The sequence below is a fragment of the Netta rufina genome, assembly GCF_964035555.1.
Source record: "Netta rufina genome assembly, chromosome: 1".
Classification (NCBI taxonomy): Eukaryota; Metazoa; Chordata; class Aves; order Anseriformes; family Anatidae; genus Netta; species Netta rufina.
Window position 1 is genome coordinate 11294853 of NC_140123.1, and position 22407 is coordinate 11317259.

Genomic DNA, 22407 nt, shown 5'->3' on the forward strand with positions numbered 1-22407 from the left:
CTTGGATTCACCTCATGTTTTACACTTGTGACGCAGTGGTTTTGTCTCACATATCTGAGGTATACAAAACAATCCAAAATCATCCAACAGTTGATGGCTATAAAGTGCATTTCTTTGGAATTGCTTGTTCTCCACATCTTAGAGGAGAATAAAGGAATTTCGTGTTTTCAATAACTAGTCATCTAGGGCCAATATTTTTAAGAAATAAACAGACATAATTATTTTAAGTGCTAATAAAATTTAACTGAAAACTCAGGCTAAAGTCCTGACTAGTCCTGAACTAAAAGTTCTGGACTCTCAGAGGTAGGAGTGTTGCTGAAAGTCGACTTCTAGAAATACACATCACTAACAGCTAGACCCAGGAGAGAATTTTTGCTTATCCTTTAGGGAGACAGGGATTCAAATTCTTCCTCACTGCAGGGAGTTTGAAATCCGTCTTTCCAGTCTCTCTGCTGGTGTGAAGGGAGCTTCAGAATATTCCAGATGTCTTTCTCATAAAACAATTTGTTTCTTTTTGGTGGATGACTCCCAGGGACATTTGTACACAGCTTCTGTCTAAATTGTGTTTATTCAGGCAAGTCAGTAATAGGTTGAATGACTCTGGATGCCTAACTGAGCACATCTTTGAAATGCCTTGTATAATAATGGGGAACGTAAGTATATTTGCAAAATCAGATCTCCAGATTTGAATCTGACAATTGGAGAGCACATGAAAGCTTATACTTCGGTTTTGTTTCCAACTAGTAATTTCAGTTTTATTTAGAAAGTACAAAACTTTCAGATTGATTTCTTCTATACCCAATTATCCAAAACTCAATACTTAAGCAAGGCTAATACTGCAGTTAAGGCCAAGTACATACCCAACTGTGATAAGGGTTCAGCCTTTTTTTTATTTTTTTTTTTAAAAAGGCTTTTTCTTTGCAGTTTTCAGAAATGAACTGGAATTTCAGTGGAAACTCCTGGCTGCCTTTCTCTAGTTAGAAATCATCTCATTTACTAAAGCACTTCTGAACAGACGCAGAAACCTAACTTTAAGTGTTGTCTCGTGAATAACCTTGGCGCAGAAGTGGGATTTCTAAGGAGCACCCACATTACTTTGAAGTGCAATTTATTATCAATGAACCTTCACCTCTTGAGCATGCCTGACAGTCCCATGTCAATTGCCTGCCTTGGATAACTTCAAAATAAAAACAAAGGTAAATTCTGCATTAAGGCAGCTATTTCTTGTAATGATGTAATGTGGCGATATCCCAGAAAAGAGTAAGTTAGCAGAGGATTATTATTGTTTTCTTTATTGATACAGAAGATTTAAGTTACAGAACATTAGGTGAAGCCACCCTCTTCCTCGCCCACTATTTGAAGATGAACAGCTACAGACAAGAAATGACCCAGTTACTTATAGTGCAGCTAATGATTACATTAAAATGGTTAACAATATCATGCTGTAAAATATAAGTGCATGTTCAGTATATAAATACAATAGCTTTCTGTTCCTTGCCAAGAACATAAGCCAATCACATTCTTCAGTTTAATTTACCTTGTGCTAAAGTACATTTCCTTCTTAAATATATATTAATGTAAACCATACCCATTAAATCTGGAGTTTCACTCCTTGCATCTTAACTCGAACTTTATTACAGTACTTTAAAAGCTGAATGAACACTCTATTATTCAGAAGAGGTTTCTGTCAGATTTCCCATCTTTTAAATCTTTGGCAATGTTTCACAGGAACACTCTTATTATTCAGACGTAGTAGTTCTTTTCTAGTTCTATTAGCGACATTTTAGTTGCATCAAGAGCAAGATATTCTGATTCCTCACTCTTTCCGTTTGAAAGAGCAGGCCACACAAAGCCCTGTATGTGTTAAAATAATGAAAATCCTACATTGTAGGAGAAAATCAACATTGTATAAAATATATTAATAAACATTTTAAAGATGCAAAAGATACACCATTAGATATGGCAACAGTGACCCACTGCATAAAAACACTACTTCATACCTGGTCAATCAATGAATGGCAATACATCTGCCTGAAAATCTGCCCCTTGACAGGCTGTTCCATAGTCAGACATGGTAGAAAGATCTGTAAGGCTTTGTATTCAGGCCAGCTTATCCTAAGTTTGACGGCTCAGATTAGATTCCTCAAACCTATCAAGCTTCTAAACAGGTGGCCTGAATTTCAAAAAGCTGCTGCATTCACCTGTGCTATAGGGACCCATCTCAGCAAATCTTCATGTCAGTATTCACTTGCACCTGTCAAAAATTACCACCAAACTCTGAGCTGGCCAACTTCTGCACCCAGGCAGAAAGACTTTCTCAGAGGTGTTCACTAGGACACAATCACTGAAGAACAGATGATACGAACGGACTTGACCATCCCTTATTTTCCAAACACATGTGGGTAGACAGATGCAAATTGGAAAAAATAGCTTTAATTTAAATCCTATTGGTCTCACTAAAAATGTTCCATGTAGAAATATTTAGTATCATGTAAAATATGCTGCGCAGAAACGCTATCAGTGCGTAGTGTCTGGTTTATGTACACAGCAGGTGTATTACCAAGCAGACTGAAACATTTATCTTCAATGTGTTTCAAAACGGCTTAAAGACTGAAAAGCCTTGAAGACAAAAAGCTGAAGTTACCTTTTGCCTCTCCGATAATTAACTGTGTTTGCTCCTCAGTGGCACTTTCATACAACAGGTTAATACCATAGCATTAAACCGGCTGAGACTCAGCCCTTCAAAGCGCCTGTGAAGTATTTAACTTCGTCCACGCTAAAATTAAAATAAGAACATTGCTCAGAACTATTGCTTGAACAAGGACACGCAGTTCAAACTGCATGCTGTAACAAATCCCTATCAGAAATGCCTTCAGTGGAGATGAAAGTGCTCATATGCAGTCACCACACTGCAGATGACTGGAGAAATATTCTGAAGAGAAAATATAAATGCAGATACATCTATCTCTATATTATTTTAGCACTGTAATGCAAAATGATAGATTGCCAAAGGGTAAATTTCTGAGGAATATACAGAAAGCAACCAAAATACTACATATATTCTTATCTTCATTTGTATGAATATAACACAGAGGTTTTGGCATACCATATGTCTTGGTATATTATAATTAAATATATTCCTTAGAAAAAGGAATTTCTTCATAACAGAAAGGACTATGATAAACAGAGTTCTATTATTTTACAAAATATAGAGTGTTTTTAGGAAACAAGACCAAAAATATAGCTTTGGCATTTGGAGTGAAAGTCATCTTTGCAGTGTGAGCCAAAAAGTCAAATATGAGCCCTGAAAATCAGGACTCTGGCTGGGGACTCAGCACGCAGGCTTGCTGAACAGAACTTGTTTCTACCCAATTACCAACTCATCAACATGTTCTTTTTTTCCTTGCAAAATGGACAAAAGAAGCAAAAATTAGTAAAGGGCATGTTAGATCCTATTTAAGGCAGAACATAAGCATGCAAAAATAATTATTATATGCTCCAGTAGAAATATAGTTAGTCTACAGACTTAGCAATATGTACATAGCAATATGTAAAGGAAAAAATACCATTTTATACATTTGTACAGTTGAAATTAAGGATAAAGTAATAGTGTAAAAATGGGTTAGGGCAGCAGCTACCAAAATGTACAAAAATAAACTGCTTATCTTTTGTGGTGTTAAGTGTTTTTTTGCTTCATTGAAGAAAGTAATATTGCTCTAATAAACAACATTTTGTAACATTTCCTTCAAAATCCAAAGGAGATAAATAATTACTTGCTAAAAAAATATCATTTTCACATGTATGCCCTATATCTCATATAAGCTGTACCTTTCTACACAGTACCAGTAGTCGAAAGCAAGTCCTGAGACAACCCACACCTTCAGATAGCCTGCAGGCAGGTGGGGCACTCTAGGGAAAATAGGCTTCAAAGCGGACACCCTCTGGGCCCCCCTGCAATTCACAGTGCTGTGAATTACAAGTTCCTTCACAGATAACCCACAGCTTATATGCGTGAAAGCATGGCATAAGCTCCATTCTAGAAAGTAGTGTTTCGTCCTTTTCTTTCTAAAAAAAAAGTTACCATCAAGAAACCTGAAGCTGCTTGGGATAGCCCTACCCCCATGGCTCTGCAGAGCTCCATGGATGCCATTTCCCTGGAGCAAGGGTCTGGCCATGCTGAGCAGCTCATGGTACAGAAACAGGTAGTAACAGACCATGCAAGATGTCAAAAGCACTCCTACCTGGCTCATTTTTGCTCTAATAAAGGATCTAGTCTTTAAGCCTTGTCCCTCTATCAGTCTTGTGTATTTTTCAGCTTAAATAGTCAGACTGTCAGCATGAAAAAGTGCCTTTATGCTCACTGTCATGTAACCCACCAACCACAGTCTGCTCTACCAAACTGTATTAGGAGGGATTGGTGCTTCCAGTTGCTTGAAGAGCTCCCCTTGGAGCCAATGTGGAAAGACTGAAGAAGAGTGGGTGTCATTCTGCACAATGCACCATAATTCCAGTCAAACCAGCTCCCACGGACCAGAGCTACACAACTGTAATCACCCAAAAGTATTGCCAAGGCAAACATCACAGTCCCCAGAATGGAAATAAAAAACACAGGTCTTCATTTCTATAACTAGTGTCTCTGGCTCACTGGGGTGCAACCCACTAGAGACAGCCAAGAGAAGGTCTGTGCATCACTGAACTCCCACACAAGCCCTTAAAACAGAGCTGGAGGGAAAACAGGAGTGCCTAGGCTTTGTGTAGAGATCTGATGGATGGACTAACTTACACCTTTTCTGAGGAGGAAAGCAACTTAACTTCCTTAGGAAACCCTTCTTCTGTTTTGCAAATAATCTAAGATCACTTCACCTTCCTGTATCATTCTATGTATTTTAAATCCTGACACCAATTCAGTTTTTCACTAGATGAGCACAGAAGATTGAGAGCAAAGAGGTTAATTCAGGTAGCAGATCTGAAGTAATGAGAGAATGAACAAATAACAGAGTGAGAAAGGGCTGCATGCATTTTTTCAAGAATTCATTTAAAATCCACTGGAATTTGACCCATGTGCAGGTCTGCCATCCATCCTGGATTCTCGTTAAGGAACAAAATAGTTCATGGCATCTGGTAATTTCTTTTAGCCAACCACCAAGTTTGTAGCATTTAAATCAGCAGGGATGCTCTCAGTTGTGTTAGTTAGAGCCGTGGATGCAGGGTAAATGATTTCTTCAACCGTCACATACGTCCCTGTTAAAAAGCCAACGACTCCAATGACAGCTATGAAAAGGTCTTTGAATATCGTCCACAAACTTAAGTTTTCCTTGTAGAAAGTGAGGATTTCAACCAGAGGGGGCAGAATCAGTGCCAGAGTGCTGCTGCTGACTGCTCCAACGAAAGAAATCACCAGGTCCAGGCGAGGGATCAGAACTGCTACAGCACCTAAAACACAAGAAGAGCAATATTGGCTGCAGATTCAACATCCTTATGAAAAATAAAACTGTGACAAACACATAACCTAGGGACTCGTGCTTTTAAAAAAGTTCTATCGTTCACTATGTTTCCAGATACGAGTGGTGTGCACTGTGTAGATTAATGTATGTATTTCTGAGCAGGGTACCTTTTCATGCTCATGTGAGATACTCAGTTTTAATTTTTAATTTCTGTATGAGTTGGCATAGCTCTAAGTTAAAGTTTTCTTGTAGTTACATGGTACGTAAACTCGGCCTGCAAATTACAGAGAAATGAGAAATATGAAATTGTACAGAGATGTTTTTATTCTTTTATGCTTTTTTTAAGCCAAAAGAATAAAGTTCAGGCAAAACAGTAGAAGGAGATGGTGCACGGTGCTCAGGAGATACTGGTAAAAAATACATCACTATTAATAACATAAAATTACATAAAGTTCTTCAAAAAGGACACAAAACCTACTGGCCACTCGGCAGTCTCAAACATTTCCATCACCTATCTACAGACTCGTCTCTTGAAAAATCTTGGTCTATACAACTGCATTCAATGTAAGAAATGCCACCGTACTAGTTGCACAGTTAGCTGAATGAGAATTTAGTTCTGCCAAGACACAACTCTGAAACCAAGGCCCACTATGCCAGTTTGTCATGTAATGCATGTACTGTTTTTGTTTCTCTGTTAGAAAACAGCTTTCAAAGGCCAGCTGAGCACAGACTCCAGTATGATCAGGAGAAGGATCAGGAGAAGGAAGCAAATGGAAAGAAGGGGAGTGGGGAAAACGTCTGTAAATACCAGAATACCAAAAATAGCATATAATATGGTTTTTACCTCCCTTCTTAATTCTTAAGCCATAACAAAAACATGTTTGGCTTTAGAGCAACTCCACCACTAACTAAATATTCTGGAAATAACGTTTATGGTGATAAACAAATGGCCCAAGCAGGTAGGAAATCCTCATATAACATGTAGGGATGTAAACCAGAAAGTGTGTATTGGCTTCATAATTTCTGGGGCTGAACTTTCCATTTGCAGAGCATCTTCACTGGGGGCTGATTGCCACTGACAACCTGAAATTCTGAGAAATCTGATTATGGAAGGCAACACAGCCAAATTATGTTATTGCTAATGTCCTCCATTGAGAACATCCAACTTGAGGAAATCTGCAATGGCAAATATACTTGTGACAACAGAGACACGGGTTAGTAAATGCTCATACTGCAGTGCAGTAGCAACTATTTTGGCTCCAGATGTGGTACAACACATCATCCCACTTATTTTGCTAAGAGTGTACCAAACTTCTCTGCACTTCCAATTTTGAAATGATCATGAGCAGAAGGAGTTCAGTCCTGTCTTGTGAAAATATAATAAAAATTCACTTGCACAACACAACAGTTACCTGCTGTTACCAGGTAGCTGCCACAAGGCACCATTTGCTACGCATTTTAATAAAAACCCTCCCTACAGAGGTAACGCTTAAAAAAGAGGCATGGCTGAAGTTAAAAGACCACAGAGGGATTAAGGATTCTCCATCCCATCCTATTTGAAAGAACTATATCATGCACAGATCTGGCAAGAAAACCCTATTAACTTGCCCTTGCTTGCCTTGACTATAGTTCATGAACACTTTGTGATTCCACAGAGATCTGAGAGACGCAATGAGCTTGGGTAGAGACGGAGGTGTCCTTTGGGAACCCTTAAGAACACCACAACACTCAAAAATTGATGAGCCAAAATTTTTACCCCACTGTTATGATAGACCTACTCAATAACAGTTTCTTCCACTGCATGAGTATGACACTAATAGACTGGAAATATCAAATGTTTACACCTCATCTAGGACAAAGCTGAATAGAACGACAAAGGAATTACATCAGAGTTAGCAGAAGTCACACACTACCCACCTCTATAACTTTTGTGGCCATAACTCTGCTCAGGCCATCATACTTGTACATCATACTTGTACAGCAATGCACGACAAGTAAGTAACTGGAAACTGCAGTTGAAGTATATTTGCAATGACTCTTAGGTAATATCCTTAATGTGATCTTCTGAAGCATAGGGGAGGGCTACACATTTATTATCTTGCCAATTTGAGTTGCTGGTATATTCATCAAACATAGATTTTCAACTTTTGTAATAGACCTACAAGTCTACATCTGTCCAGATTTTTGTAACTAACATCAAGTCTACATCTGTCCAGAATTTAGAAGGTACTGATTGATTTATAGTTGTTTGCTTTGAAACATCCTGCTTTATTACAAATAACGTGGATATTTTTCATACTTTTTAATTGGAAAAAGAGAAAAACTACAGTTTAGAATTGCTTTGGATTATGGAAAGCAAAATGTGTGTTGGTTTGAATCTTGTCAAATGTTTGGCTTACATGTTTTTGTATGAATCTGGGTATTGCTGTGTGAGGAAGTTTGGAAACCTTTTTCAAGGACTTATGTATTTTTTTCTCTGTGTATCTTATGTATTCTCTAACAATCCAAGGGAAATGCAAGCCCTATTTATTATCTAGCAAAAATGCCCTCAACAGTTAAGAATGGGGCCAGTTGCTTCTCCCGTTTTCCGGGAGAAGTATACAAGGGGCACTTTGACAGGCACAGAGCCTGATTTTCCCAGCCATATATAGATTTCAAAATACCAAGTCAAGAAGAAATTCTGAACATTTATCAATAGTCATGAAACTTTCTGGTTTGGAAGCCCTGGGAATCCCAACTGAAAACAGAAGCCCTACAATATTAATGTCAGAGTTGGGAGCAAGAGCCATACGAACATAGCATCTCACAGAGATATAAAGGACTGTAACACATTACTTCTACTCTAAATTCTCCTAATTTCACAAAAACTAGTATTAATGAATTCTCTAGCCTGTCTCTATCATGTAGTAACACATTTGTGTCAGCTGGGGCTTTTGGGGACCCAGGGGAAATATAGCAGAATGTTTCTATTTTCTTAAGGGACATATCAAGCCGGTGGAAAGATAGCATTAATTTTATTCTGTTCATTTTATAGTGCTTCTTTTACTAATTTCCATTACAGAGTCAGTATACTACTAGGCAGACTTGCATGCTGAACTAATTTCAGTGTGATCTCTGTGGGGAATAAAAAGTTTTACCACCTCTTTACTACTGCTTTTCCAAGAGAATTGATGTATTAGAAATGGGTGCTTGACATACGTTTTCAGGACAATTGTCCAAAAATAAATTGCCCTAAAAACATAAAACAAAACTGTGTTTTTTAACAAGACAGGAACCTATGATATGTCAAGGAATGAGTCCCTTTCAGGCAGAAAAAAAGTGCCTACAATTAAATGTCTGCCAAAGAATTATGTCTGCAGGCAAAAAAACACTGTAAAATACCAGCCTGAATCCTCCTTGCTATTTTAATATCCCAGCCTGTGCTCCCCCCTCATATGAAGAATGCCTTCCTCGAGAGCTCCACAATGGAAATGAAACTGTTTTGATACGTATATACAAAGGAATACAAAACCAAGCAGAAACCTGTTATTAATCTGAAGAGAAACTGTCTAATGCAAATAATTAAAGCTTTTGTGAATAATTTTCAGGGCTTTGAACGCAGTTAGCAAAAATGTACACATTGGTGGGTGAAGTTTAAGAAAAAAGGATTTAGATAAAGATCCTGCTATTACATAATCATGAATTAGAAAATTATTTTTTTCTGGGTAAAAAAGTTAATTAACATAGGGTTTGAGGTGCTCTTTGTCCTAGCTGTTCTTTGAGACATTAGAAGACTGTGAGACATACAGAAAATGATTTTTTTTAAACATTGATTGCATTTTCACAACAACAACAACAACAAAAAAAGTAATTTGCATAACACAAGTTCTTTAAATGCATGGTTCTAAACAACAGTTCAATCTCAAAACCAAAATCAAACAAAACAAAGGAGAAAATAAATTGTAGTTGTACTACAAAGCATCAAATTCTATTTTCACACTGGAGAAAAAAAAGAGGCAGCTCGCATGCAGGAGAATCACATACATCGTGTGGTTGGGCTTTAGTCCCTTTAGAGTGAAAAGCATGACCATTATCACTAATGATAAGGTCCTTCTCATTTAACCTTCCCTTTGCCCTCTCACTACAACTCCCTGTTTATGATTGCTTTGGTTTATACTACTTGGAAGGCCTAGAGTCATTCAAGTGAGGATGGGCTGAATAACCGTGCCCTTCACAATGAGAGGTAATAAAGGACACTGCCCTGGCAAAGAGCAGAGCCCCAACAACCTGCTCAGTGCAGGGGATCCCTTCCTTCCCCCAGCCCTCCACATCCGTATCTCAAAGGTGTGGAATTCATCTTTTATTCACCCTTTTGGATGCCAGCATGGAAAGCAAACCAGGCTGTGAGGCCCTACAAATCCCTCATGCTGCAATTTGCACAGAACTGCAACACCAAGTGGTCTTCCTAAAGCCAACATGCACAGGTGCTTGGCACAGCACACTGAATTACCTGCAAAAGTATTTCAATGTTCAGCAAAGAATAACCCATGGGCTCACAAACGACACCTGGCTAGACTGTTAGATTTGAGATGCTGCATTTATTCATTTGTCTCTGCAGTAAGTTTACTTCAGCTTTGCTACTGCTACTTACAAATCTCTTCAGATGCACTTTAGCACAACAATTTAAACAAGTATAATGTGCAGCTAGATTCAACAAATGAGTGTAAAGCATACAGCAGAATACTAATATTGAGCTCCAAATGGATGATCTGATACAATTACAGTCCTGACGCTGCTCTTACTGCCGATCAGTCTCTTTCAGGCATCTGATCCTATAGATCCACTAGAAATAAATTTGCTATTAAACTGTCCCCTCTACTTCAGTCTCTTAAAATAAATTGCTACTCTGAGACAGCTGAAGGGCTCCCAACAGTGCAAGCAAAAATGAATGTTGCTCATTCAAGGACAAGACATGTTTTTGTCATGGGAAGCAGAGGTAAAGAAGTGAGTTGGAAGCAGCAGCAAAGCCTTGAAGAATCAGTCATGCTGCTTCCAGTGGTGCTGGAAAATTGTATTTCCCTCCCCTCACTGCCATCACTCTGTATTCCACAGTTTTTTCTTGGCTGCACTACGTATATATCAAGGGGATTTGTGAATCAGGGTCGCTCCCCCCTTCCCCGCAGGTGGGCTGTGACACATGGGTACTTTGCCATCTATGCCAAAAACAAGACCTGGGAAGTAATACGTTAAATGCATTTTGTATAAAAAGCAGCTTTTCTTGCCTTCACCCTTGAAAATAATAATGTTACTATATACCTTCCGATTACTGCATGAACTGAGCAAAAGCTGGTATTTGCTTTCAAGTTTCTGATAGCTGTCTTCAGAACCCGGTTTTCAGTGTATGATTACAGGACACGTGTGAGACCAAACACATTGGATGCCAGAAAGGCTGAGTGAGAAATTCATACGGAGGATGGCAAAAGGGATCATCACAGAGATGTTCTGAGGCACAAAGTGTTCACTCTCCTGATTTTTCTTTCTCCTCCCCCCCAGGTTCAGAGGTATCTGTTTCATTCCAGTACAGACTAAGTTTCTAGACCAAAGCCTTAAAACTAACAAAATACAGTTCTTTGTGGTAACCTCTGACATTGAGTAGGATTTGGGAATGTCATCATGGGAACGGACATGGCTGTCCTTCCTCATGTAGAGCTTCTGTGGAATTGTTACATCACTTCAGCTCATTTCTACAGGGAAGAAGATGTGTTCACCCAGCAGTGTGGACATCAGCAGTGCTGCAGTAATGAAGCAAATGATTGGATTTTCATGTTGTTTTTAAGTATCCAAATTTGCCTGCTTATTTTGGGGGTATGAAAACTGAGAATTTTTTGGTACAATCAATGTCTACTGTGCACGAGTGTTCTGCATTATTACTGACATGCACATAAATAGCTTGTGAATTCACGGCTGCATATTAAAACTAAATTCGAGAATTATGGCCATAAAAAGACAACCATCAACCAACGTATTTCTAAAACAATGCTTTGCAACAGCTGGTGTCACAGGCACAAGCCAGTTACAGCCTGCTGTGTAGATTGATGATGCAGAAAGACCGAGCTGCCAAGTGCCCTGGCCTCACAGGGAGAACCACGTGCAGGTTCAGCTCGCTGTGATCACAGGCTTAGGCAGATGAAGTACTAAATTATGGCTTACAGGCCATAATGCAGTCGTCTACAGATGCTTTTAATCCTAATTTGTTGACATTTCACCTCACAAGGTGAAGTTCAGAGAACAGCTTGCTTCATCATGTGAGGAAACCTGGCTGCCAAATGCATGGCTGCCCCCACATCAAAACACAGACACTGTGTCTGCAGCTCTGTCCTCCTCCAGAGTTGAAGAAGGATGATCTGTTTCTTGAAGTTATTTGGATCTGGTACCCGAATTTCAGATGGTTGAGGTTTGGTGAGGTGAATTTCACTTTTACAGTCTCATTTGGAGTTCTCAGTAGGATTTTCAATAATAATACAATAGTAATTCAAAGAAAAATCAAAATTATCATCACCTTCCACTCTGATCACCCACCCCTTGTAAAACTGGCCAAAGGTAGAGGCAGCGCTGTGTTTGAGCAGACACCTCTGAATCAAACAATCCCTGCATAGGCATGGCCAGAGCAGTACACCTGCATGTTGAGGGCCTTACAGTACATCTCCTCTCACTGCACATGCAGCTAATTCTATAGTTTCATGACGTAAAGAGAGGTAAGCTTCATTTCTGTTTTACAATAAATTTCCAGATAGCTGCCTTAAGTGACTCATATTTACTAACAGAAATTTCTTAAAGAAAATCATATCATCTGTTAGGACTTGAATAGAAAATCACAATAACAGAAGTATTAACAAAAAACTATTTACAAAAAAAAAAAAACATTTCATAAGCATTTAGGAATATAATTACTCTTTTCTCCATGGAAATGCAAACGTTACTCTTCACAGACCTCAGAAGCCTTGGACATATGACCCTTGAGAAATGGACTGGCATCAGAGTAACCTATCAGCATTTATAACCTCCTGAGATTTGGTGTTTCTTTTGGATTTTTTTTTTTTTTTTTTTTTTTGATTCCTCCCTCCCCTCCCCTAACTTCAGCATATTCCGGTTATCATCATCAGAACAGAGAACAAACAAACAGAGTTTCCGTGTGTTGTCTGTGTGTTTGCTTTGCTGTTTTGTTTTGTGGTTTGTTTGCTTTTTAATAATCAGTGTCTAATTCATGACTACTGACATTTTAGGTACTTGCATTTCCCCATTTCAAAATTTCACAGATAGAAATTCTAGCATTAAGACAGAAGAATACAAAAAGATAGAATGTATCCTATGAAATAAAAGATAATCATAAATATAAATCCTTGAATATATTAATTATCTACGTTGTGCTTTAGTAGTTACTATCTTTCTCACAAAATTATCTCTTCTTACTTACTTCAAAAGCCAGGCAAAGACTCCTCCATTTTTCCAGTATAATTAGTGTTTAAGAAGAAAATGCCTACTAAGCTGACAATGCCAATGACCTATCATGTGACAAACAGCTAACAGGTACAACATCATTGGTATGCCATCTTATTTTAGGTAATTTCTTTTGAAGTCTATATTCACTTAATTATTTGCATTAAGGTGAATTCTAATATTTCATTTCATTAAAAAAATCTAAGGGGTTATGCTGAAAATACACAATTATACTACTCAAATGCACCTTAAATATATACACCTATTCTGTAACTGGCCAACTTCATTTACACTTGGAAACAAACAAGCAGCAAGGTCACTGAAGCATAATGTTCTCATTATCTATATTTAAAAAAAAAAAATTCCTTTAGCTGTATATTTCATGAAAGTGAATTGAATGCATCAAGACAACATTTTAATCCTGAATTCTTTCTCTTTATGGCAACTTCCATCATCTCTTACGAAAAACATAGGTGCTGTTAAACGCCACAACTTTTCAAAGAAAAATATCCATTAACTCAGTTTTGGAACTTCAGAATGATAGGGAAAAATATAAATTCACTAAGGCTGATGAAAAAAAAAAATAATCCAATTTCTAATGACAAATTTTACAGACTTTATATTGTGTTAGTCTTGGTCCTAAGGTATGTAACAGTATTCAAGGTAACTGTTCCTTTACCATTTATTCTTGTGTAAATAGAGCAGGTTTCAAAAACATTATCATGTTTGTAAAAAAAAAAAAAAAAAAAGAGAAGATTGTTTAAATGAGACCTTTTTTATTTAAGTTTAAAATTTAAACCATCCCTAGTTTCCTCACTGTTACTTCTGCCATAAATTGTCTGGAGATGAGTTAAATATCTTTCCTGAAGAAAGTCCTTGTAAGAGCCAGTGATGTGACAGATCTGTGTAAGATATGGTCAGGTTGTTCAAAAATAAGGGCTTGTTTGGTGCTCTGTTATCTGAAAAGACAGCAAAGAACCAGAAAGCCCCTAGACAGGAAAATGAATATTCTCAGTCTCTGAGGAGACAAGGAATGCAACTGGTCTAAAGAAACAGTCAATGAAAGTGATTTTCAACACTATAAAAGTACCAGAACATAATCTCTCAAACAGCTTCTAAATCCCCCATGGCTCAGGATTGTACCTCCTGGAATTTTGTGGCTCCATAAGCAAAGGGAAGGCACTATAGCTCTAGAAATAAAGCTTTAAATCTGTGCTTAGTAAACCTGTTTTCAGCATATTTCACTTGCACAGGTCTGTTTAGTAGCTTTGGGCATACCCCTTGGCTTTCTTATCTGCAAGATGGCAGTAAGGATAGTGAGCTCCTTTGTAAGGTACCCTGACAGTGACAGATAAAAAACAATATGAAAGTAATGAACTTTAATATCATTGCAGTAGCTATTAGAGCTTTAATGCTTCCCCTGGAACTCTAATATCAAAGAGAATTACTCCTATTTGTCCATGTGCCTACATGGTTTATAAGGAACTGAGCTCCTGTTACATGAATCAGACACCTTCCTTGGCTATCCTCAGATGCTTTGCATTCAATTTTAGGGATTACATTTTCCAAACTCTACCATAATGCTCTTGTAATGCTTTAATGTGGACAATGAAACAGCTGTGAGTAAATACACTTTGTAAAGCAGTACGGACTCCCACAGGATAAAAGGCAATACTAAGATATTACTGTATTACAACACCATCTTTTAATCTGCAGGTATTGCAATCTCTGCTGCCATCGTCCTTGAAAGTATCAGTTACACAAAGCAGAAATGGTGCCTGCTGGTAGCCTTCCAAATAAAGATATGAAAACCTGGCAAGTCTAGCAAGCATGCCTCCAGTTATAGCTTATCCAAGATGAGAGTTAAGCATGGTACTGATGTCTAATCATTATTTAACTTCCCACATGGGGAAAAAAAAAAAAAAAAAAAGGAAAAAAAAAAAAAGCTCTTATTCTTATTTTTCCCCACCTATTGCTGTTGGGTTAATCAGTCAATCTTCCTTTCATTCTCAAAAAATAGGCATCAAAGGGAGGCAATTTCAGATAAAATAATTAAATAAGCTTTAAATCAGGTAGCATGTTTTTACTTAGTTGCATAATGAAGAAATAAACAGACAATTAAAGACAATCATTCTTCATCACATAAAGTACTGTTACCCAAAAGCTCTGTGATGGTGATACCAAGGGACAGCATCGCTCAGCGTGAAATCCTGGTCAGCTGGGACAAAATCCCAAAAGAGCAGCTGTTTTTCCACCACACAAAGCCACAAGTGTAACTGACCTGAGCACTTACAATCTGGTTTCTCAGGGGGATTTGGAATCCTGAATTTAGTCACCTCCATGCTTGTGCCCTGTCCAGACTCTGAAAGATTTATTTTGATGGTGCTTAACATTTTCCTATATTGCTGTCCAGCACAATATCCATGTCTCAGAGAGGTCAAGCTTGCCAGCTCCCTTTCCCTAGGAGACTGCCAAGCATCAGGCCAGGCTGAGAAAGAAGTATCATCTTCCTTCTTTTTATACATATCATGAAAATACAAAATACAAAGTGACTTCCAAGGTGAGTCCCCTGATGTCCGAGGCTGCATGTTGGATGCTGACCTGGCACTGGCAGATGCAGCACAAATGGAATTACTCCACACACTCATTCATGCAAAACTGTGTGTGAGAGCACCGATACCTGATTCAGCAAGAATTTAAGAGGCTCATACAGTGCTGAACGCTACCCCTGCTGAGAGGATGTGCTGCCTCCACAGGTGAGCCAGCTCAATTACCCTCATCAATGAAAATTTGCATTTTCCAATATTTTAATATGAATTAGTGTGATTTCAGCTTAAAGACAAGTAACACTTGGTATCTGTTTTTGATGATCAAAGCTCTAACCACTAGCAGAAGTCCCCTAACTATTCACTACACATAACACACTGAACTTCATAATTCTCCTTCTATCAAAGATATTTTTCATCATTTTTTTATATTGTATATTGTTATTAAGATGAACATTCCTCTGCCTGAAAAGCATAATGACTATGTCCTTTCCTCAGTCATGGCACAGTACTTGGAGCACAGCTTCAACCAGTTAATTACATGACAAAGTCTTATCCATCCCTTCCATTTATAGCATGAATTTATCAAGTACATCCATCTGAGCAGATGATACAGTCACTCGTGAGCATTTTCCTTTTCAGGAATACTTCAAAAAATTTAAATATGGCAGAGAAAGAAAAATCATGTAAAATGAAAATAAAACATTCATCTGAAAAAGTAACATCACAGGGATGTAGCAGATTAAAACATGCTATAAATTTTTTCATAATTTTATTAACAAACGGTAGTTTCACGCTGGTTACTCTGATGTGTTAAAGCAACACAACTTCATTATGACAACAGATCTTCAAAGTCCTAAATCTCCTGCAGGCTACTGAAGACATTATAGTTAAGTCATGGAGGACTTCATTCTCATACGGTTCCATATGGATCTCAAGACTCAAAGTCAATTTTGCTTCTCATTGTACATGTTGGGGGCATAGGAAATGAAACAAATAAAACTTATAAAACTGCTAATTTTGACCTAAAGCAGTTCAGAAGAAACAACAAACTACCACCACCAAGCCATTTCCTCTTCAAACCTTTATAAAACATTAGAAAGACATTTGAAAGCCTGTTGTGAGGATCAGTTTATCAAGCCACTAATCATGAATAACATTGAGGGATCATTAATATTTTAGCTCTTATGCTTATTTGAAGCACCAGCAAAGAAAATGCCTGGAGTGACTAATTCCAGTTATGAAAAAGTTTTAAGAAAGAATTTAAAAGCAAAGAATTCAAAGCAATGTTTCACTTCTATTGAAAATAAAAAGCAGCACTATGATGCCAGTACATTAAATGGCAGAAAAGCCATAGTTTGGTGGCCTTGAGTATTTTCTTTATTGCCAATTGTTTTCAGTATAAAGTGAAAAAGCTCTCAAATATTTTCAAGATACACTGTTGATGCCTTTATCTTTTACAGTCTTCAAAGGCTTACCTCCTATCTGCCTATAATTTCTAGCACTTTGAAAGAAAAACTCTTCACTTTTGGCTCTCTAAACAGATGCATATAAATGCTTTTTCCTTATCTCTAAATTAGGAAATTATTTTGAAAATAAAGGGCTTTTCTAATTAGAAATCTGCATTCAGGACCTCCTGCTAGTTGCAACTGTTTTGCTAAACCACCCCATTCTTAGCAACAGATATCATGCTGGGGCTCATTTTAAGTGATTGACAATCAATTTATTTTTATATATATATATTTATTAGATGTGCTATTTTGCTATTTAAATTTTAAATGCTCTTTCTTGTTAACCTAGCAATACTGATGGTGAAGAAGAGTTCTCACTCATTTTACATGAACTCACACAAGACTGCAATCAACTTGAGATGCTGATTGGGAATGTGCTTTCTCTGTACCAAGTACTGCTGCTCCCTGCCACTCTTCCATTTGAATAAGATCTTACTTAAATGCTGTCATTTGAGTGATATCCAGAATGCCACATGCTTGTATGCATAGATGAATGTTGGTTCTTCAGTAAGCTCTGTGTAGAGTCCATAGCAGGGAATTCACTGGACCACACTGCCCCTACTGGAACTGCCGCTGGTCTTCTCACAGGTTGGAAAAATAAGTACCACTAGAAAGCTAAAACAAACTGCCAATAATTTGTAAACCGAAGATAAACCTAGGTATGTTGAGTAGAGTCAGCTTTTTCTTGCCTTGCAGTAAATTTGTTCCATGTGCTGCACATCATAGCTTGAAGCATTTCACTCATCCATTAGCATTACTGTTCATTTTCTTTCACAAGCCTATTGTGAGGACAGCACATCCAAAGACAAATGAAACCCTATAGACAAGAGGTGCTTTATCGGTCCCTTTTCCTCTTTTTTTCGTTGTTTGAAGTAGCACTACTCCAAAGCAGAAATGGTTTTTATTTATTTATTTATTTATTTATTTATTTATTTAAGTGCAAAGACTGGTAGCAATGGTATCTCCTAGCATTTTGCCCCACGTTTTATATATTCCTGAGGGGAAACATAAATACCTTCCATGTTTTTGATAGTACATTTCAGTTTCTTTTCCACATAGAATTACTTTGCTCCCCAGTCATATTACTTCCTTTGCTTAGCAGCATGCTTACTAGGTCTTATTTATAACATGTATCAGGAAACAACTTGGAATTGTACCTAAGTGACCTTCAAAAGTATATTAAATAACATCTTAAGACTCCCTGCTGAGTCTTGCTAAACTTCATTGTCAATTAGTCAGAGGAATTTATTTGAGCAAATACTGGGTGGCTGGTTTTGCTGAATATTTTTCAGCAGACTGACTGGATGCTATTCAGGATGCAAATGTAACTTCATAATTAAGGGAAGAAAATATGATAAATCCCAATGGAACGAGGGAACGACATGAAAGTTGTGTTTCCCTTTTCTTAAGCCATGCTTGTAAGGAGATTCTGCAAGAACCACAGCTCAACTCAGCAGCACAAGTCAGAAAGAGTAAAGGTATATGAGATAAACCAGCCCCTGGCAGGGTATTTATCCCTAAAATTACCGTAACTTTGGGAAACTAACTCTTTAAACTTTTCTGCTATGCAGAGAATTAATAATAATAAAAAAGTATGTTTTCTTTAACAAGACACCTTTTAAAAAAGCAGCCTTATTTCATTTACAGCTCTAAAACAGAGAAGTCACCTTATAGGCAACAGGCTCATTTGGTCATTTCTTATAAACTGGCCTCTACAAAGAAATGGGCACATTCCGTGAAAATCTATTTTCAGTCAAAGGCAAATGAATTTTTAAGAATTTCTGAAATGTAAACTTCCACCAAAAGAATAATGAAGCAGTTGGGAATGGGTAACAAAGCAAAACAAAACAAAGTTTAAAGGAGGACTTCTGTCATGGACAAGCTATCATTTTAGCTGGCTGCTGCTCAAATACTAAAAGTAAGGTGTTACTATGTAAGACATATTACCACAATGATATCTTTATATTCAGATTACACTTCTTTCATTGGCTTTTTGTTTCCATTATTATGGTATTTTTATCCTTATTAATGACAGTTTAATTTTCTCCAAATGTTAGCATTTCTTCAAAACCTCTGCATTAGAAAACTAAAGTCTTACATTTTCATCTTTAATGCCCACACCAAACAGTTCAGCACAACTTCCCCTTGAGCCATGTGCTTTAGCTCTGCTAAACATGACAGAGCAAGTTTTTGCCCTGGAATGGCTTTAACTCTTGCTACAATATTTATTTCTTCTAATTAATGACAACTTACTGCTCAACAATTACCAACTTATAACTCTGGTAGACTTAAACTAACAAATATAAACAAAAACAAACAAACAAACAAACAACAACAACAAAAAAACTACAAATCCTATATGTTTATTCCATGCTTTGTTCTTGGTTGTGTTTTTGTTTTTTTTTTAAACCTATTACTTTCTGTTCCTAGATAAGCCCAAATATTTAACTGCAAAACCCAGAACACCTATAAAAGAATAGACACAGTGCAGGAGCGCAGTGACCCTGAGAAGTACATACAGGTGACACAAACTGTGACCTACTGGCCCAGGCTTTAATAAAGGAAATAATGAGTTACACAATTACTCAAAAGCTATGTCATGGGAAGAGTTCAGAGGTTCTTAATAAACAGGTATGGGTCTCAAGCAGGGACCTCAATAGAATCTGTCAGATACTTATTCAAAGTGACTGAACATCTTATTCTTATTTGTCACACTGCAAACAAAATTACAACTTTTCAATTGGAGACACAGATAAAAGAGTTCTTCTTACAGACTAAATCACTGACAACTTAAATCTTTAAATAGGCCATAAAAGTTGCACTAGGCTTCTAACACAGCAGCCAGATTTCCAAAACCAAGCACATCCACTTAAGCTACAGGTGGGCAACAATATGTCTTTGAGCAGCCCGCTTAAATTCTCTGAAGAAAATTTAAGGGAATGTGATAAAAGCCATGGTTGAATGTCCTCCCTAGGCAATATGCAATCAAAAGAAGATGCAAGGAGAAAACATCTGAGGGGAGTTACAGAGGCAGAAAGATGATGCACCCAGAGAGCCAGTCGAGCACTGAATCATACAGCTCTATTGCAGTTTAAATAGCTTTCTGCTCAAATTTTCCTCAGTGCTAGTAGAGAGACATTATTTCACTTTTTCATCTGAATTGACACAAGTTTTAATACTTACAAACTTCTCACTCTCAGTTCAATGTTCTAAATCAAAGAGATACAAAGCTATATCACTATGAGTAGTGGAAAACAACAGTGCGCTGACTGATTCTGGTACTTGGCTCTAATGCAGCTTTTCTGAATTAGCTTCAGTAAAAGAAATGGAGATGGATAGAGGTGAAACAGAAGAAAAAGTAATGATTCTCAGGGAAAGGAAATATCAGAGTAATAATGAATGCAATAGTAAGGTAAGACACTGTGATGATTAATATTTGGACGTCTGTAATATTAACTATGGCAGGAGCTTGCTCTGCTAAGTGCCAGATAAAAACACAATCGATTTTATTTCATACAGACTATTTCCTTTCAGCAAATATCTTGTGCCTTGAGGTGAATGAGAATCTCCCTTTTGACTTCAGAACAATTTGCTTCTAAATAGATATCTGAGAAACATGGGACGACTGCAAGAAGGAGCCAATTGCATTATTAATGTTATCACTGGATAAAATCGATGGAGAATCTTTTATAACCAAACATATGTAGGTAAAATACAATGCCGTAGTAGCACATCAGGACAAAAATAACTGCCTGCTTTAATGCTAAGCATTTTTACATTTTGTTAGACTTGCATTACAGTGCCAGAAGTAAAAAGGCAGTCTATTCTACATTATTATTCAGCTGCCCATAAAACGGTACATTAAAAATGAAACCTTTGAGAGATGACATTGAAAAGGATCCAAAACAATTACATTTCTCCATCCAAGCAAGCAAAAATCAACTTAAAGAAAATCTTTTCCTGTATAATACTACTGTCAAAGATGTTATGAAATAAAACCTAACACAGTCCGAAATTCAGTGCTGTTGCTGGAGACCCATACTTCTAGAAAACATCTACTTTAGTTAAGTATAGAGGAGCAGCCTGAAATGCTTGACAAGGTGTAATCAACATGTTAAGCCTGCTTAGTTATGTCTTAACCATGAGGAATGCAATGTGTGATGTAGCAGTTGCAGGACGGTGGCAATCAAAAACTGTGAAAATATCCTGTCAGTGGAGTATGAGGGAATTGTGTCTTGCTTTCTGAAGATTAATTCTGTATTTGATTAGCTGAATTTAGCCCAAAACTTAATTTACAATGTTGACTAGATCTTTGCCTTATATAATGGAGTCTACACAACTAGCTTGTTTTTAGGCATCCAGATTTTGGCAAGAATGGTACAATTCTTATTAAAGGTATTTACCTAAGGTTTACTCTATGGGATGAGGTGAACTAGCTTCTTTCTGTAGACCTGTCTTTCCCTATTCACTCTATGCACCCAATAATCCTGAGGAATCTTAGTGCTAAAATGCAAAACCATTTCATTTTGTGTGTAAACTAGTGCCAAACTGCTTGTGTGTCTTTGGTCTGGCCAGCTGTCAATAGAACTTACATGTATAGAAAGGGTCTAGTAGGGATGAAGATGGAAATCAGACCTTGAGGGTAATTGAATGCCATGTCACTGGTGGGGAATGGTAAAAGGACCTTACTAAGATGAGAAGCTGGCAAATAGTTGGCAGATTGAATGCATTTTAGATAAATGTTAGGTAATGCATCATGGGGAAGATAATTCAGTAGCACTTTCATAGTGCTGGACTTCGAAGTACCCCTTAAAACATGAGAAGGGATCTTGGAGACATTGTCAACAGGCTTCTGAAACCATACTGGCAACAAAAACTGGGGTACTGGCAACAAAAAGGCCAATTAAAATGTCAGAAAACAAGGCATCATTTTGCTGTCACGTAAAACTCATTTCCCCACAATTTAATTTCTGGTGCATTTCTGGTCTCTATGTTTTGAGAAGAATGTTCTGGAGTGAGAGACAGTACAGAAAAGGGGAGATTTCAGCCTAGGTTCAGCTCTGTGATTAAAAGATATTCTTAAATATATTAATATATTTAAGATATTAAAAAAAAAAAAAAGGCCTGATACTTCCAAGGAAAAAAAAGAATATGGAGATATGGAGAATATGGCAACATTTTTCAAGGTCCTATTATAATTTTTATTGGCAAGTAAGAGAGGTTTGCTTTTTCATTTTTTGCACTGTTTGTTTTTGTTTTTTCTTATGTAGATGGTTGAATCCCAAGAAAAAGTACAGCTTAGGTATTAGATGGTCTGTACATGAATACTTTTGAATGCTTTGCTCTTGCAGTGAGAGAGCCAGAATGACAGTAATCACAATAAGAGTAAACACAGAAAATATTTTGAGCAATTGTTTTAGTGCAAATAAC

The 22407-nt window shown here is 37.3% G+C and overlaps 1 protein-coding gene across 1 annotated transcript in view; it reads right to left on the reverse strand.

The window, feature by feature from the left end:
- Positions 1-5131: 5131 nt before the first annotated feature.
- Positions 5132-22407, reverse strand: part of SLC36A4 (solute carrier family 36 member 4) — a gene marked incomplete at its 3' end in the record, with an annotated part of 64792 nt that continues 47516 nt past the window's right edge. Inside the window, exon 10 of the mRNA XM_084306119.1 lies at positions 5132-5433. Coding sequence (XP_084162245.1) covers positions 5132-5433 — 302 coding nt within the window. The remainder of the gene's footprint in view (positions 5434-22407) is intronic.